Genomic DNA, 18,637 nt, shown 5'->3' on the forward strand with positions numbered 1-18,637 from the left:
CCCCTCACCCTCAACCGCAATTTCTCCCCCAAACCACAGCCCCAACCCCCCTCAACCCCAACTCCTACCCCAACCCCCCCTCAACCCCCAGCCCCAACTCTCCCCTCAACCCAACTCCCCCCCACCCTCAACCTCAATGCCCCCCCACACTCAACCCCACTCCACCCCCCACCCTCAACCCCAACTCCCCCCCACCCTCAACCCCAACTCCCCCCTCCCAGCCTCAACCCCCCTCCCTCAACCCCAACTCCCCCCTCCCAGCCTCAACCCCCCTCCCAGACTCAACCCCCCCTCCCCCCTCAACCCCCCTCCCAGACTCAACCCCCCCCTCCCCCCTCACCTCCCCCCTCACCCTCAACCCCAACTCCCCCCTCACCCCCAACCCCCCCTCAACCCCAACTCCCCCCTCCCCACCCTCAACCCCAACTCCCCCCTCCCCACCCCCAACTCCCCCCACCCTCAACCCCAACTCCCCCGACACACAACCCCAACTCCCCCCACACCCTCGGCTCCTCCTCCCCACCCTCAGCCCCAACTCCCCCCTCAACCCCAACACGTCCCCACGCTCAACCCCAACTTCCCCCTCACCCTCAACCCCAACTCCCCCCTCAACCCCAACACGTCCCCACGCTCAACCCCAACTTCCCCCTCACCCTCAACCCCAACTCCCCCCTCACCCTCAACTCCCCCCTCACCCTCAACCCCAACTCCCCACTCACCCTCAACCCCAACTTCCCCCTCACCCTCAACCCCAACTTCCCCCTCACCCTCAACCCCAACTTACCCTCAACTTCCCCCTCACCCTCGACCCCAATTCCCCCCTCACCCTCAACTTCCCCAACTCCCCCCTCACCCTCAACTTCCCCAACTCCCCCCTCACCCTCAATCCCAACTCCCCCCTCACCCTCAACTTCCCCCTCACCCTCAACCCCAACTCCCCCCTCACCCCCAGCCCCAACTCCCCCCTCACCCTCAACCCCAACTTCACCCTCAACCCCAACTCCCCCCTCACCCCCAGCCCCAACTCCCCCCTCACCCTCAACCCCAACTTACCCTCAACTTCCCCCTCACCCTCAACCCCAATTCCCCCCTCACCCTCAACCCCAACTTACCCTCAACTTCCCCCTCACCCTCAACCCCAATTCCCCCCTCACCCTCAACTTCCCCAACTCCCCCCTCACCAACTTCCCCCTCACCCTCAACCCCAACTCCCCCCTCACCCCCAGCCCCAACTTCCCCCCTCACCCTCAACCCCAACTCCCCCCTCACCCCCAACCCCAACTCCCCCCTCACCCCCAGCCCCAACTTCCCCCCTCACCCCCAGCCCCAACTTCCCCCCTCACCCCCAGCCCCAACTTCCCCCCTCACCCCCAACTTCCCCCCTCACCCCCAGCCCCAACTTCCCCCCTCACCCCCAGCCCCAACTTCCCCCCTCACCCCCAGCCCCAACTTCCCCCCTCACCCTCAACCCCAACTCCCCCCTCACCCCCAGCCCCAACTCCCCCCTCACCCTCAGCCCCAACTCCCCCCTCACCCTCAACCCCAACTCCCCCCTCACCCTCAGCCCCAACTCCCCCCTCACCCTCAGCCCCAACTCCCCCCTCACCCTCAACCCCAACTCCCCCCTCACCCTCAACCCCAACTTCCCCCTCACCCTCAACCCCAACTTCCCCCTCACCCTCAACCCACCCTCAACTTCCCCCTCACCCTCAACTTCCCCAACACCCCCCTCACCCTCAATCCCAACTCCCCCCTCACCCTCAACCCCAACTCCCCCCTCACCCTCAACCCCAACTTCCCCCTCACCCCCAGTCCCAATCCCCCCTCCCCACCCCCAGCCCCAATCCCCCCTCCCCACCCCACCCCACCCCACCCTCAACTTCCCCAACACCCCCCTCACCTTCCCCCTCACCCTCAATCCCAACTCCCCCCTCACCCTCAACCCCAACTTCCCCCTCACCCCCAGTCCCAATCCCTCCTCCCCACCCCCAGCCCCAACTTCCCCCTCACCCCCAGTCCCAATCCCCCCTCCCCACCCCCAGCCCCAATCCCCCCTCCCCACCCTCAACTCCAACTCGGCGCAGTGGTTAGCACCGCAGCCTCACAGCTCCAGGGACCCGGGTTCGATTCTGGTACTGCCTGTGTGGAGTTTGCAAGTTCTCCCTGTGTCTGCGTGGGTTTTCTCCGGGTGCTCCGGTTTCCTCCCACAAGCCAAAAGACTTGCAGGTTGATAGGTAAATTGGCCATTATAAATTGTCACTAGTTATAGGTAGGTGGTAGGGAAATATAGGGACAGGTGGGGATGTTTGGTAGGAATATGGGATTAGTGTAGGATTAGTATAAATGGGTGGTTGATGGCCGGCACAGACTCGATGGGCCGAAGGGCCTGTTTCAGTGCTGTATCTCTAAACTAAAGAAACCCCCAACTTCCCCCTCACCCTCAACCCCCAGCCCCAACCCCCCCTTCAGCTCCAACTGCCCCCCACCCCCTCAATATTTCCATAAGCCCCACCCTCAAGTCTCCCAAACTAGCCCCCTTCTCACATCCACTTTTCACCATCATCCGACCACCCGAACTCCTAAAAGACAGGCCCCAAACCCTTACTCCTGAACGTCTCTGACGGGGGTGTGTCGGTTGCCGTGGTGACGGTGGCGGGGCGGATCGGTTGACGGGGGGGCGGATCGGTTGACGGGGGGGCGGGCCGGTTGCCAGGGTGATGGGGCGGGGTGATTGTCGGGGTGAAGGGTCAGGGCGGGCAGTGTCCCCCACAGCAGGTCGGACTCTAATCCAGGTCTAGGCTGCGTTACGGCCTCTCCCCGTGCCTCAGGGATGGATCCGCATTACGCGGCGGCTCTGGCTGCGCTGGAGAGCGGCTCCGAGATGCGGATAGAGCAAGTGTTGCAGGGATACAACCGGCAGGTAAGCGACAGGCTCGGCCCAGCCTCCCAGCAGAGGCCTCTGCTTGGCGCCAGTGTCTGAAGCCGCTTAGAGCGGCCTCTCCCCGGATAGTGGCGAAATCCAGCCAGCTCCAAAGCCCGGGACCGTCCCGCCCCCGCCCCCCCATTCCCCCCCCCCCGCCCCCCATTCCCCCCCCCCCCATTCCCCCCCCCGCCCCCCATAACCCGGGACCGTCCCCCCCCGCCCCCCATTCCCCCCCCCGCCCCCATCCCCCCCCCCCCGCCCCCCATCCCCCCCCCCATCCCCCCCCCCCATTCCCCCCCCCGCCCCCCATTCCCCCCCCCGCCCCCCATTCCCCCCCGCCCCCCATAACCCCCCCCCGCCCCCATAACCCGGGACCGTTCTCTTTCTCCCCCCCCCCCCCCGCCCGCCCCCATAACCCGGGACCGTTTTCCCCCCCGCGCCCCCCATAACCCGGGACCGTTTTCCCCCCGCGCCCCCCATAACCCGGGACCGTTTTCCCCCCGCGCCCCCCATAACCCGGGACCGTTTTCCCCCCCGCGCCCCCCATAACCCGGGACCGTTTTCCCCCCCGCGCCCCCCATAACCCGGGACCGTTTTCCCCCCCGCGCCCCCCATAACCCGGGACCGTTTCCCCCCCCCCCCCGCCCCCCATGACCCGGGACCGTTTTCCCCCCCCCCCGCCCCCCATTCCCCCCCCCGCCCCCCATTCCCCCCCCCATTCCCCCCCCGCCCCCCATTCCCCCTCCCGCCCCCATTCCCCCCCCCCCCGCCCCCCATTCCCCCCCGCCCCCCATAACCCCCCCCCCCGCCCCCCATAACCCGGGACCGTTCTCTTTCTCCCCCCCCCCCCCCGCCCGCCCCCATAACCCGGACCGTTTCCCCCCCCCCGCCCCCCATAACCCGGGACCGTTTCTCCCCCCCCCCCGCCCCCCATAACCCGGGACCGTTTCCCCCCCCCGCCCCCCATAACCCGGGACCGTTTCCCCCCCCCGCCCCCCATAACCCGGGACTGTTTCCCCCCCCCGCCCCCCCCCAAAACCCGGGTCCGTTTCTCCCCCGCCCCCCCCACCCCCAAAACCTGGCACCGTTTCCGCCCCACCCCCCAAAACCCGGGACCGTTCCCTGCCCCCTCTCTTCTCCCCCCCCCCCCCCACCTCCACCCCCCCCAAAAAAAAGTATCCGGGACCATTCCCTCTCCCCCACCCCCCTCCAAAACCCAGGACTGTTCCTTTCCCCTTCCCCCCCCCCCCCCACAAAAAAACCCAGGACCGTTCCCTCTCCCCCGCCCCCCCCCAAAACCCGGGACTGTTCCCTTTCTCCCGCCCTTCCCCCCCCCCCCCAAAACCCGCGACTATTGCTCCCCCCCCCCCCCCCACCCGCCCCAAAACCCGGGACTCGCCCCCAAAAATCCGGGACCAACCCCCCACCGGCGCTGCGCCACTTTTCCTCCCCGCCAAGCCCGGCGCCGCTTCCCCTGTCCCCACCTCGTCACGTAACCCAGTTCATGTTTAAAATGTGGAACTCGCTACCACAAGGCATTGAAGGGGAAGCTCGATAAACACATGATGGGGAAAGGAGCAAGAGCAATGCTGATAGTGAGATGAAGAAGGGTGGGAGGAAGTTGTTGTGGAGAATAAACATGGGCATGGACCAGTTTCCCTGCAATAACTACCCTGTAATATGCAGTACAGCTTGGTATTCTGATGGTGTTTTTGGTGTTCTAGCTGTTTGAGGGGGGCCTCCTGGCCCCCGCCCCTGTCAAACTTCTGGAGCCCCAGAATTCTGGGGGACAAGACTAAGCACAAATAAGAGCTGAGATGCCTGGCTTTTGTTGAATTGCCAAGGCTGAAGCGCTGCAAATGTTCCAGAGGGCCCAGCTTAGATATCCCCAAACTAGTAATGATCTTTAACACAGAAAGAAAGAAGGGTGTTACTTTTTTCCTTTTGGATGTCTCTTTTTGCTGGCACAGTGAGGGACAGTCTGCTTCCAGTTACATAGAACATTAGAACATAAAACATTACAGCGCAGTACAGGCCCTTCGGCCCTCGATGTTGCGCCGACCTGTGAAACCATCTGACCTACACTATTCCATTTTCATCCATATGTCTATCCAATGACCACTTAAATGCCCTTAAAGTTGGCGAGTCTACTACTGCTGTAGGCAGGGCGTTCCACGCCCCTACTACTCTCTGAGTAAAGAAACTACCTCTGACATCTGTCCTATATCTATCACCCCTCAACTTAAAGCTATGTCACCTCGTGTTTGCCATCACCATCCGAGGAAAAAGACTCTCACTATCCACCCTATCTAACCCTCTGATTATCTTATATGTCTCTATTAAGTCACCTCTCCTCCTCCTTCTCTCTAACGAAAACAACCTCAAGTCCCTCAGCCTTTCCTCGTAAGACCTTCCCTCCATACCAGGCAACATCCTAGTAAATCTCCTCTGCACCCTTTCCAAAGCTTCCACATCCTTCCTATAACGCGGTGACCAGAACTGCACGCAATACTCCAGGTGCGGCCGCACCAGAGTTTTGTACAGCTGCAGCATGACCTCGTGGCTCCGAAACTCGATCCCCCTACTAATAAAAGCTAACACACCATATGCCTTCTTAACAGCCCTATTAACCTTTCATACCATGTGACAACCCGGTAATGGTATGTTTATCTTGCTAGATGATATAGAGAAATGACTCCGGTTTATTACAGCCATATAAATTAATGGCCCCGAATTTGCCGCAAAGAATGTGTGCACACTCTTGTTAGTGTGAAACTCGACCAGCAACTTGCGAGGGAGAAATATTCGGTGAATTGCAAATCACCGCAGCTTGCTTCTTGGCAACAGCATCTCGCTGTTAGCCTCGCTGCGATTTTTGCTGTAAAGTTACTGTATTTGCACATTAATTGCCCATTAAATTCAGCAGAGACTGTTAAGTCTAGTAATTAATAGTGCCAGTACCCTTTTGACAACGTGCTTATTGTTAATGACTGCCAAACAATCTGTTGCCCCAAAAGTGAATAATTAAAAGTGTGATATCTCATTCCTTCACATAGTAAATTATTGCAGATTTTAAAATTTTCAGATTAAAATTTTTCTTACCTTTCCTTTCTGTCTCTCTCCTCTCTTTCAATCTTTATTTCTCTTTTTGTACTTGATTTGACGAAGTCACTTTGTTTCCATTTTCATTGCTCCTCTGCTCATGTCTCAGTCCTTAAATCTCACCGTTTAAACAGATAGACTGTTGGTCCTGTCATTCACCGAGCACCTAAATTTCCCGTTGCCCTCGCTGTGCGTTATCTGCTCATGCTTCTTTCAACTTTGTGGGATCTTTTTTAGCTGAAGGGTACAGGAACATGTCTGACTAATTGAGTAAGCTGTGACAGGCCTGATTCCAGCAAAATCTGGGCCATTGTGATTTTATAAATGTGTTTGAAAAGATTATTGTTTTCCAAATGGAAAATTGTTGCTTGTGTGTGCACAAAGTTTGTTACTGAGTTTACTCCTCTCTAAAAGCAGTGAACAGTACAAACCAACTGCAAAGCTATCAGATTTGGATGGTAGGGGCAGTATGTGTCACAGGATGAATTCATGAAATAGTAATAATTGTCATAACTTTTTTGTCAACTCCCAAGTATTGTGCAACAATAGAAACTTGGGTTTATATAGCACCTTTTTAACATATTAAATCATCCCAAGGTACCTCACAGAGGTGAGAATGGACAATGTGCAGTGTGAGTTTTGAAGAAGGGGAAACGGAGGTGGTGAGATTTAGTGAGCGTTCCACAGTGTAGGGCCAAATCAACTGAAGACTCTGCTGCCAAGGGTAGAAGGAGAGGTGGAGTGGAGGGTCATAGGGTGTAGTGGACATGCAAGGGTGGTAGGAGCTGTCGATGGTGGGTGAAGTTAGGAAGAGTTCTGTAAACAGCGGTGAGGATTTGAATTTGATGCACTGGGAGCTGGAAATGATGGGAGTGGGATTTCATCCAGGATAGGATGCAAGTCTCTTGTGTAGGGCTGCTTTTAGAAGGGCAGAGACTAGAGGTTTTTCTAAGTTGAAAGTGGAGGTGATACAGGTTTGGATGAGGCTTTCAGCAGTAGTGTGCTGGAGGTGTGCAATGTTAAGTTTGAGATGGAAACAATATGGGGTTTGAAGCTGAACTCTGGTTTAAACAGGAGTTAGTGAACAGATAGGAGGGGGGTGGTGCAGCTTTGCAATGTATTTATTCCATTGTAATCATGCATTCATTTTCTCTCAAATTTGTTAACTTTAGAGTATTTCTAACTTTGGTACATCGTTCTGCCCACTCACTTCCAAGAAAAGTTATATTTGAGTAGAAATTCTGACGTGAATCTGCAGGTAATTGTACAATAACGATGCTTTGCTGCTATTCTCAGTTGTTACTACTTGGAATGAAAAACAAGCAGCAACTTAATACTCTTCTAATTAGAAGTCTTTCTATAATCGTCCTGTCCTCTAATGTATTTATGGGGCATGGGCTGAATCTAAGATGAGGGAAGGTGCACAGAGAATTTAAATTTAACTGATTTACACCAAGGGAGATGAAAGCTTGTAGTGGACTGCCCAGTGAAGTGGGGGAGGGCAGACAGTGTGGGAAAATTTTAACAGAATTGGAGAGAGATTTGAGGGGAGGTATTTATAATTAACTGTGAGTTATTATGTTTTTAGAACTGGCTAGATGGATTATGGAGCCTTTTGTAGTGTACTTTCCTTTGCTCCTGATATTGCAATCATTTACCATGTGTCTTATTTAACAGAACAGTCGAACTTTTACATTTGATCGAAATGAGGAAGAAGAGAGAAAGGTAAGAAATGGATAAAAGGTATTTTATTGAAAAAAAGAAAATTTGGTCTAAATGTAAAGTCACTTAATAGTAAAACTACTGAGCTGTATTGGCTTGGAGCTCTTGAATATTAATCCTGTAGTACAATCTGTGGATTTAGTGATATCTATCTAAAATGTGATAGTCTCTGTTCTTACAACATTTATATATTTTGTTTGTTGCAGTTTAAATGCCAGATAATTTTGACTGAGAGAATAGATGTGTTTATATTGCAAGATACTTGTGCTGGTGATGCCAGGTTTCTGAAGCAACGACTTCACAAAGTACTATACATTGAGTTTCAGCTTGAGCATCAAGGCATCCCTGACAGGGTGAAGTGAGGGAGGACTGGCCTTTTGGTTTGGAGCTTAGCAAATACAAACATATGAACACGTGAATTAGAAGCAGGGGTAGGCCACTCAGCTCCTCAAGACTGCTCCACCATTCAGCAAGGTCATGGCTGATCTGATTGTAATCTCAACTCCACATTCCCGCCTACCCTCTTGCTTATAAAGAATCTATCTATTTCTGCCTTAAAAATGTTGAAAGACTCTCCTTCCACCACCTTTTGAGGAAGAGAGTTCCAAAGACACTCAACCCTCTGAGAGAAAAAGTTTCTGCCCAGCTCTGTCTTAAATGAGTGACCCCTAGTTCTAGATTCTCCCACAAGGGGAAACATCCTTTCCACATCCACCCTGTCAGGACCCCGCAGGGTCTTGTATGTTTCAATCAAGTCGCCTCTTACTCTTCTAAACTCCAGCAGATACAAGCCTAGCCTGTCCAACCTTTCCTCATAAGACTACCTGCATTTTCCAGGTATAAGTCTAGTAAACCTTCTCTGAATTGCTTCCAACGCACTTACGTCCTTCCTTAAATAAAGAGACCAATACAGCACACAGGACTCCAGATGTGGTCTCACCAATGCCCTGTATAACTGAAGCATAACCTGCCTATGTTTTGTATTCAATTCCCCTCGCGATAAACAATAACATTATATTAGCTTTCCTGATTACTTGCTGCATCTGCATACTGATGATTTGCGATTCGTGCACTAGGACACCCGGATCTCTCTGCATCTCCGAGTTCTACCATCTTTCACCATGTAGATAATATGCTTTTTTATTGTTCCTGCCAAAATGGGCAATTTCACGTTTTCCCCACTTTATGTTTCATTTGTCAGACCTTTGCCTACTTATCTATATCCCTTTGTAGCCTCCTATGTCCTCCTCACAACTTACTTTCCGACCTAACATTGTGTTGTCAGCAAATTTAGCAACCATACCTTCGGTCCCTTCATCCAAGTCACTTATATAAATTGTAAAAAGTTGATGCCCCAGCACTGATCCTTGTTGCACACCATTTTTCTTCCATCTTGCCAATCAGAAAATGATACATTCATGCCTTCTCTCTGTTTCCTGTTAGCTAGGCAATCTTCTATCCGTACCAATATGTTATCCCGTGCACAGTGAGCTTTTATTTTCTGCAGTAACCTTTGATGTGGCACCTTATCAAATGCCTTCTGGAAATCTAAGTACGGTACATCAACTGGTTCCCCTTTGCCCACAGCACGTTACTTCTTCAAAAAACTCCAGTAAATTGGTTAAACATGATTTCCCTTTGACAAAACCAAGTTGACTCTGCCTGATTACCTTGAATTTTTCTAAGTGCATTGCAGTAATGTCTTTAATAACAGCTTCTAGCATTTTCCCTATGACAGATGTTAAGCTAACTGGCCTGTAGTTTTTTTTTGTTTATAGGATGTGGGCATCATTGGTTAGGCCAGCATTTATTGCCCATCCCTAATTGCCCTTGAACTAAGTGGCCATTGCAGAGGGCATTTTAAGAGTCCAGCACATTGCTGTGGATCTGGAGTCACATGTAGGCCAGACGAGGTAAGGGCAGCAGATTTCCTTCCCTAAAGGACATTAGTGAACCAGATGGGTGTTTACAACAATCGGCAATGGTTTCATGGTCACACTAGACTAGCTTTTTTTAAAATTCCAAAATTTGTTAATTGAATTCAAATTTCACCAACTGCCATGGTGGGATTCAAACCCACGTCCCCAGAGCATTAGCCTGGGCCTCTGGGCTACCAGTCCATGACATTACAACTACGCCACCGCCTCCCCTTGCTTTCTGTCTCTCTCTCCCTTTTTGAATAAAGGAGTTACATTCGCTATTTTTGAATCCAATGGAACCTTCCCGCGAATCTAGGAATTTTGGAAAATTGAAACCAATGCATCAACTGTTGCTCTAGCCACTTCTTTTAAGACCCTAGAATGAAGTCCATCAGCACCCGGGACTTGTCAGCCCGCAGCTCCAACAATTTACTCTGTACCACTTTCCTGGTGATTGTAGTTTTCTTGACTTCCTCCTTCCCTTCCATTTCCTGATTTACAGCTATTTCTGGGATGTTACTTGCATCCTCTATAGTGAAGACCGATGCAAAATACCTGTTCAGTTCATCTGCCATCTCTTTATTTTCCATTATTAATTCCCAGACTTGCTTTCTATAGACCCAAAGCTCACTTTGTTAACTCTTTTCTTTTTTTAGATATAGAACCATAGAAAAAGTACAGCACAGAGGAGGCCATTCAGCCCATCGTGCCCATGCCAACCGAATAAACTAGCTGCCCAAACTAATCCCACCTTCCAGCACCTGGTCCATAGCCCTTCAGGTTACAGCACTTCAGGTACATGTCCTGGTACCTTTTAAAAGAATTGAGGGTCTCTGTCTCCACCACCATTCCTGGCAGTGAATTCCAGAAACCCACCACCCTCTGGGTGAAAAAGCTTTTCCTCACGTCCTCTCTAATCCTTCTACTAATCACCTTAACTCTGTGCCCCCTGGTAACTGACCTCCTGCCAGGGGAAACAGGTCCTTCCTGTCCACTCTGTCTAGGCCCCTCATAATTTTATACACCTCAATCAAGTCACCCCTCAGCCTCCGCAGTTCCAGGGAAAACAACCCGAGCCTATCCAATCTTTCCTCACAGCTGCAACATTCTTGTAAATCACCTCTGTATTCTCTACAAAGCAATTACGTCCTTTCTGTAATATGGTGACCAGAACTGCATGCAATACTCCAGCTGTGGCCTAACCAGCGTTTTATACAGTTCCAGAATTACATCCCTGCTTTTGAATTCCATACCTTGGTCAATAAAGGAAGGCATTCCATTTGTCTTCACCACTCTATCCACCTGTCCTGTCACCTTCAGAACATGCACTCCAAGGTGTCTCACTTCTTCTACTCTTCTCAATATCCTCCCGTTTATTATGCATTCCCTTGCTTTATTTGCCCTTTCCAAATGCAATACCTCACACTTCTCTGGATTGAATTCCATTTGCCGCTTTTCCGCCCACTCAACCAAACCATTGATATCTTTCTGGAGTCTATAGCTTTCCTGCTCACTATTAACTACACGGCCAATATCTATAGAAACACTTACTGTTTTTATATTTCAAGTGAGCTTTCTCTCGTACTCTAATTTTTCTCTCCTTATTAATATTTTAGTCATTCTTTGCTTTTTATATTCTGCCCAATCTTCTGACTTGCCACCTGTCTTTGTGCAATTATATGTTTTTTCTTTTAAGTTTGATGTCATTTTCAACTTAGTTTTTACTGTGCCTGTTTTGCAATAAAACCAACGTGCAAATGTCTTTAATGCAGTAAAAGGCCCTTTAAAGCTACTTGGTTTTAGTTTGCAGTATCACTGATACTAGTATTGAAAGATTTATGTTGACGTGGCCCGTTTCACGTCCTCAGGATATCCCAAACCGCTTTACAGCCAATGAATCAGTTTTTGATGTGTAATCCCTGTTGTAATGTAGGGATGGACAGTACCCTAGAAACAGAAAATTAAATGAATGACCAGGTAATCTTTTTCTTTTGGTGTGAGTTGAAAGAAGAATATTGAACAAGACAGTGGGAGAATTTCCTGCTTTTTAATAATGCCATTGGATGTTTTACATCCGTCTCAACATGCAAACAGGGCCTTGGTGTAATGTCTCATTTGAAAGACGGCATCTGTGACAGCACAGCACTCCCTCAGTATTGCACTGTGTGTGTCAGATTGGATCATGTGCTTGAGCAGGACCCACAGCCTCTTGACTCAGAGCTGCGAGTGCTACCCACTGAGCCAAACTGACAGCAGTGAAATTCAGCAATGTTCAATAGAAAGGGATCATACCAAAATTACGATTGGCCATGGGGAGGAAGAAAGAATTCTAACAACTGAAAAATGAAGGATAAAATCCAGAGTGAGTAAAGGCCATTTGGCCTATCAGTCTATCAGTTCCGAAGAAGGGTCACTGACCTGAAACGTTAACTCTGCTTCTCTTTTCACAGGTGCTGCCAGACCTGCTGAGTGGTTCCAGCATTTCTTGTTTTTATTTCAGGTTTCCAGCATCTGCAGTATTTTGCTTTTATTATAATATGGCCTATCAATCTGTTCAGTTTTAAGATTCTAGCTAGACCAAGTGGGTTTGGCATCATCTATAGCGGCACTGAATAAGTTTGGGATCAGTTGACCTGTTTTTTTTGATTTGTGGGATCTGTAGCGCAGTGGCAGCAAACAGCGGAGGTACTAGAGGAGTATAGAAAGTGTAGGGTGGCACTTAAAGTAATTAGGAGAGCAAAGAGGGGACATAAAAAAACACTGGTGGGCAGGATAAAGGAAAATCCCAAGGCGCTTTATAAGTATATTAAGGGTAAGATGATTCCCAGGGAAAGAGTAGGGCCCAGGGAAAGAGTAGGTCCCAAGAGTAGGGACCAACGTGGCAATCTTTGTGTGGAGCTGGAGGACATAGGTGAGGTTTTAAATGATTACTTTTCATCGGTGTTCACTGTGGAGAACAATGATATAGGTGTAGAGCTCAAGGAGGGGGATTGTGATATACTTGAACATATTAGCATTGAAAGGGAGGAAATATTAGCTGTTTTAGCGGGCTTAAAAGTGGATAAATCCTCAGGCCCAGATGAGATGTATCCCAGGCTGTTATGTGAGGCAAGGGAGGAGATAGCAGGGGTTTGACACATTTTCAAATCCTCTCTGGCCACAGGAGAGGTACCAGAGGACTGGAAGACAGCGAATGTGGTACCATTATTCAAGAAGGTTAGTAGGGATAAACCAGGTAATTACAGGTCAGTGAGTCTAACATCAGTGGTTTGGAAAATATTGGAAAAAATTCTGAGGGACAGGATTAATCTCCACTTGGCGAGGCAGGGATTAATCAGGGATAGTCAGCATGACTTTGTCAGGGGGCGATCATGTCTAACTAACTTGATTGAATTTTTTGAGGCGGTGACTAGTTGTGTCGATGAGGGTAAAGCAGTAGATGTAGTATATGTGGATTTCAGTAAGGCTTTCGATAAGGTCCTGCATGGGAGATTGGTCAAGAAGGTAAGAGCCCATGGCATCCAGGGCAATTTGGCAAATTGGATCCAAAATTGGCTTAGTGGCAGGAGGCAGAGGGTAATGGTCGAGGGCTGTTTTTGTGAGTGGAAGCCTGTGACCAGTGGTGCACCACAGTGCTGGGTGCTGGGACGCTTGCTGTTTGTAGTATACATTAATGATTTAGACGTGAATATAGGAGGTATGATCAGTAAGTTCACCGATGACACGAAAATTGGTGGTGTAAATAGCGAGGAGGAAATCCTTAGATTACAGGGAGATATAGATGGGCTGGTAAGATGGGCGGAGCAGTGACAAATGGAATTTAATCCTGAAAAGTGTAAGGTAATGCATTTTGGGAGGACTAACAAGGCAAGGGAATACATAATGGATGGTAGGACCCTAGGAAGTACTGAAAGTCAGAGGTACCTTGGTGTACTTGTCCATAGATCACTGAAGGCAGCAGCACGAGTAGATAAGGTGGTTAGGAAGGCATATGGGATACTTGCCTTTATTAGCCGAGCATAGAATATAAGAGCAGGGAGGTTATGATGGAGCTATATAAAATGTTAGTTAGGCCACAGCTGGAGTACTGTGTAGAGTTCTGGTCACCAAACTATAGGAAGGGTGTGATTGCACTGGAGAGGGTGCAGAGGAGATTCACCAGGATGTTGCCTGGGCTGAAGCATTTCAGCTATGAAGAGAGACTGAAAAGGTCTGGATTGTTTTCCTTGGAGTAGAGAAGGCTGAGGGGGGAAATGATTGCGGTGTACAAAATTATGAGGGGAATTGATAGGATAGGAAGAAACTTTTTCCCTTAGCGGAGGGGTCAAGAACCAGGGGGCATAGATTTAGGGTAAGGAGCAGGAGGATTAGGGGAGATTTGAGGAAACATTTTTTCACCCAGTGGGTGGTTGGAATCTGGAACGCACTGCCTGAAGAGGTGGTGGAGGCAGGAACCGTCACAACATTTAAGAAGGAGTTAGGTGACCACTTGAAATGCCATAGCATACAGGACTATGGGCCAAGTGCAGGAATATGGGATTAGAATAGTTGGGTGCTGTATGGCCGGCACAGACACAATGGGCCGAAGGGCCTGTTTCTGTGCTGTATAACCCTGACCCTAAATGGATTCTGAATCCTGCTACAGGTCCCATTGATCTGATTATGAATCATAAACCTCTACTCACTAAACTAATCACTTGCAATAACTCTCCAATTCGAATGATGCAATATTTTTTGTAAGCTGGATTTGGTTTTCAGGTCAAAGTTTTGACTGTTGTAAATGGGTATTCACAATATTCCAATCCAAATTAAGTGAATTGGACCGGACTTGAATTTCTTTGACTCCTTTCGTGACCTTGGGACCCCCCAAAGAGCTTTACTGCCAATAAAGTACTTTTGAAATGTAGTCACTGTTGCAATGTAGGACTCTTAGTACTCCTTTAGATATCTTTATTACATGGGTTATATCTGTTAATTGACTTTTTATAAGATGCTGGTTACATTCATAAATGGGGTGTGGCTCAAATTGCAGTTTGTACTGTTTTCTGTATAAAAGCAAGAAGCCTGGTCTTCCAAGAGTTAATTAAGTTTTCCAGGACTAGAAGTCGGTACCTAATTAATGTCTTAATGGCAAAACAACTAAATAGATGCACTGTTTTCCTTACAGCCGTTAACCCTTTGATATAGGGGTGAATTGGGCTGCGGACTTTGTGATATAGGTTTGTGAGCCTATCCTGCAATCCTCTGGCTGCACACGTTGAAGTGTTCAGCCAGCCAGATTTTCAGGCAATGTGTGTTAACTCCATGGGATGCTAGCAAGGTTTCTTCATGAGATTATAGTCTCAAATATCTTGAGGGTCTGCACTATTGTCACATGCCAAAATAGTATAATTGTTTTGATTGTGATTGATAATCCTGTCTTCAAAAGGAAAAAAGCAGTGGATCCTCCTGTGCTCTGAAGTTCCTCCTAGATTCTTGAGGGTCTACAAACTGAAGAGCTTGGCCGACTGGCTTCAAGCAAAACATTCCACTTGAGGCCAGAAACTTTTTATCACAACAGAAAGAACAAACAAGTCTGCACTTGTGCTTTTCATGAACTCAGAATGCCCCAAAGGGTTTCACAGCTAGTAAAGTATATTTGAAGTGTAGTCAACGTTGTAATGTAGGAAACGTAGCAGCCAGTTTGTGCACTGCTAGCTCCCACAAACAGCATGGTGATAATAACCAGATAATTTGTTAAATTGTGATCTTGGTTGAGGTATAAATGTTGACCAAAACCCTGTAGGTAACTCCCCTGCTTCTCTTCGAATAGGGCCATGGGATCTTTTACCTGAGAGGGCAGACGGCCTCAGTTTAACATTGCATCCAAAAGACGGCACCTCCAACGGTACAGCAGTCCCTCAGTACTGCACTGGGAGAGTCAGCTTGGATTATTTGTGTTTAAGTCTCGTAGGGCTTCAACTCATTACCTTCTGACTCGGGTGACAGCGATACCCACTGAACCAAGGCTGACACCCAAGAGGGTGCCAGAAGGAGCTGAGATCGCAAATGTTTTTTTAAATGCACATTCTGTGTATTGCAGAATGATACTTGTGCTGTATAGCATATTCACGTCAATATCCTTCTGCAAATTAATTGTAAATACATTTTGTATTTTAGCCTGTGATAGTTCCTGCTATTTTGTAGGCAGAAGATGTAGTGGGAATTCTACATAAGTTCCAATAGGTAAAGTAACTCAGGATTAATTGTTGGACCCAGACTATTACACTGTCAAGCAGAAAGCAAAGAAACAGATTTTTAGATTGTCTGGACATTTAGTTGAGGAAGTGGTATTTAATGATCCACAATGGCAACAGGTTGGCTTTATTTTGATATTTACATTCTGTCTTTATAGCAAATAAAAAATTTAATTAAGTTAGAATGAACTAGTAATAGTAAAGGCAAAAGCTTGCACTTGAGGCAAGTGTTTATTTCTGACGTTGCAAAATAAGTATTTTAGTAGCGGTAATTGCTTTTTTTGCTTTTTCTTTATTCATTCATGGGATGTGGGCATTGCTGGTTAGGCCAGCATTTATTGCCCATTCCTAATTGCTCTTGAGAAGGTGGTGGTGAGCTGCTTTCTTGAACCCACGCCCACAGTACTGTTAGGAAGGGCGTTCCAGGATTTTGACCCAGCGACAGTGAAGGAACGGTGATATAGTTCCAGGTCAGGATGGTGTGTGACCTGGAGGGGAACTTGCAGGTGGTGGTGTTCCCATGCATTTGCTGCCTTGTCCTTCGAAGTGGTAGAGCTCGTGGGTTTGGAAGGTGCTGTTGAAGGAGCCTTGGTGCATTGCTGCAGTGCATCTTATAAATGGTACACACTGCTGCCACTGTGCGTTGGTGGTGGAGGGAGTGAATGTTTGTAGATGGGGTGCCAATCAAGCAGGCTGCTTTGTCCTGGATGGTGTCAAGCTTCTTGTGGGTTGTTGGAGCTGCACCCATCCAAGCAAGTGGAGAGTATTCCGTCACACTCCTGACTTGTAGATGGTGGACAGGCCTAGGGGAGTCAGGAGGTGAGTTAATTACAGCAGGATTCCTAGCCTCTGACCTGCCCTTGTAGCCACGGTATTTATATGGCTACTCCAGTCCAGTTTCTGGTCAATGGTAACCCCCAGAATGATAGTGGGGAATTCAGCAATGATAATGCCATTGAATGTCAAGGGGAGATGGTTAGATTCTCTCTTGTTGGCGGTGGTCATTGCCTGGCACTTGTGTGGTGCGAATGTTACTTGCCACTTATCAGCCAAGCCTGGATATTGTCAAGGTCTTGCTGCATTTCCCCATGGACTGCTTCAGTATCTGAGGAGTCATGAATGGTGCTGAACATTGTGCAATCATCAGAGAACTTCTGACCTTATGATTGAAGGAAGGTCATTGATGAAGCAGCTGAAGTTGGTTGGGCCTAGGGCACTACCCTGAGGAACTCCTGCAGTGATGTCCTGGAGCTGAGATGATTGACCTCCAACAACCACAATTATCATCTTTTATGCTAGGTGTATAACTCCAACCAGTGGAGAGTTTTCCCCCTGATTCCCATTGCCTCCAGTTTTGCTAGGGCTCATTGATGCTATACTCGGTCAAATGCTGCTTTGATGTCAAGGGCAGTCGCTCTCACCTCACCTCACCTCTTGAGTTCAGCTCTTTTGTCCATGCTTGAACCAAGGCTGTAATGAGTTCAGGAGCTGAGTGTCCCTGTCGGTACCCAAACTGAGCGTCACTAAGCAGGTTATTGCTAAGCAAGTGCCGCTTGATAGCACTGTCGATGCCACCTTCCATCACTTTACCGATGATTGAGAGCAGATCTCGGGAGGTGGTGGCGTAGTGGTATTGTCACTGGACTAGTAACCCAGAGACGTAGGGTATTGCTCTGGGACGATGGGTTCGAATCCCACAGCAGGACATGGAATTTGAATTCAGTTCAATTCAATTAATAAACCTGGAATTAAAACCTAGTCTAATAATGGCCATGAAACCATTGTTGATTGTTGTAAAAACCCATCTGGTTCACTGATGTCCTTTCGGGAAGGAAATTGCTGACCTTAGCTGGTCTGGTGTACTTGTGATTCCAGACCCACAGCAGTGTGGTTGACTCTTAAATGCCCTCTGAAATGGCCTAGCAATTGTATCGAACTGCTAGGAAATCAATAAAGAATGAAACTGGACGGACCACCTAGCATTGACCTAGGCACTGAAAACGACGACGACAAATCCAGCCTTGTCAACCCTGCAAACTCCTCCTTACTAACAGCTGGGGGAAAGTTGGGAGAGCTGTTCCACGGACAAGTCGAGCAACAGCCTGACATACTCACGGAATCGTACCTTACAGACGATGTCCCTGACACTGCCATCATAATCCCTGGGTATGTCCCTGTCCCACCGGCAGGACAGACCCAGCAGAGGTGGCGGCACAGTGGTATACAGTCGGGAGTCCTCAACATTGACTCCGGACTCCATGAAGTCTCATGGCATCAGGTCAAACATGGGCAAGCAAACCTCCTGCTGATTACCACCTACTGCCCTCCCTCAGCTGATGAATCAGTACTCCTCCATGTTGAACACCACTTGGTGGAAGCACTGAGGGTAGCAAGGGCGCAGAATGTATGCTGGGTGGGGGACTTCAATGTCCATCACTAAGAGTGGTTCGGTAGCACCACGACTGACTGAGCTGGCCAAGTCCTACAGGACACAGCTGATAGAGGCTAGGAATCCTGAGGCGAATAACTCACCTCCTGACTCCCCAGCGCCTGTCCACCATCTACAAGGCACAAGTCAGGTGTGTGATGGAATACTCTCCACTTGCCTGGATGGGTGCAGTTCCAACAACACTCAAGAAGCTCGACACCATCCAGGACAAAGCAGCCCGCTTGATTGGCACCCCATCTACAAACATTCACTCCCTCCTCCACCGACGCACAGTGGCAGCAGTGTG

At 49.2% G+C, this 18,637-nt stretch overlaps 1 protein-coding gene across 1 annotated transcript in view; it reads left to right on the top strand.

Moving 5' to 3' along the window:
- The first annotated feature begins 2,731 nt into the window (after window positions 1-2,731).
- ric8b (RIC8 guanine nucleotide exchange factor B) overlaps window positions 2,732-18,637 on the top strand; it is an 81,453-nt gene continuing 65,547 nt past the window's right edge. Inside the window, exons 1-2 of the mRNA XM_068050214.1 lie at window positions 2,732-2,920; window positions 7,703-7,750. Of these exons, the coding sequence (XP_067906315.1) occupies window positions 2,831-2,920; window positions 7,703-7,750 (138 nt within the window). The 5' untranslated portion in view covers window positions 2,732-2,830. The remainder of the gene's footprint in view (window positions 2,921-7,702; window positions 7,751-18,637) is intronic.

The sequence above is a fragment of the Heterodontus francisci genome, chromosome 18, assembly GCF_036365525.1.
Source record: "Heterodontus francisci isolate sHetFra1 chromosome 18, sHetFra1.hap1, whole genome shotgun sequence".
NCBI classification, from domain to species: domain Eukaryota; kingdom Metazoa; phylum Chordata; class Chondrichthyes; order Heterodontiformes; family Heterodontidae; genus Heterodontus; species Heterodontus francisci.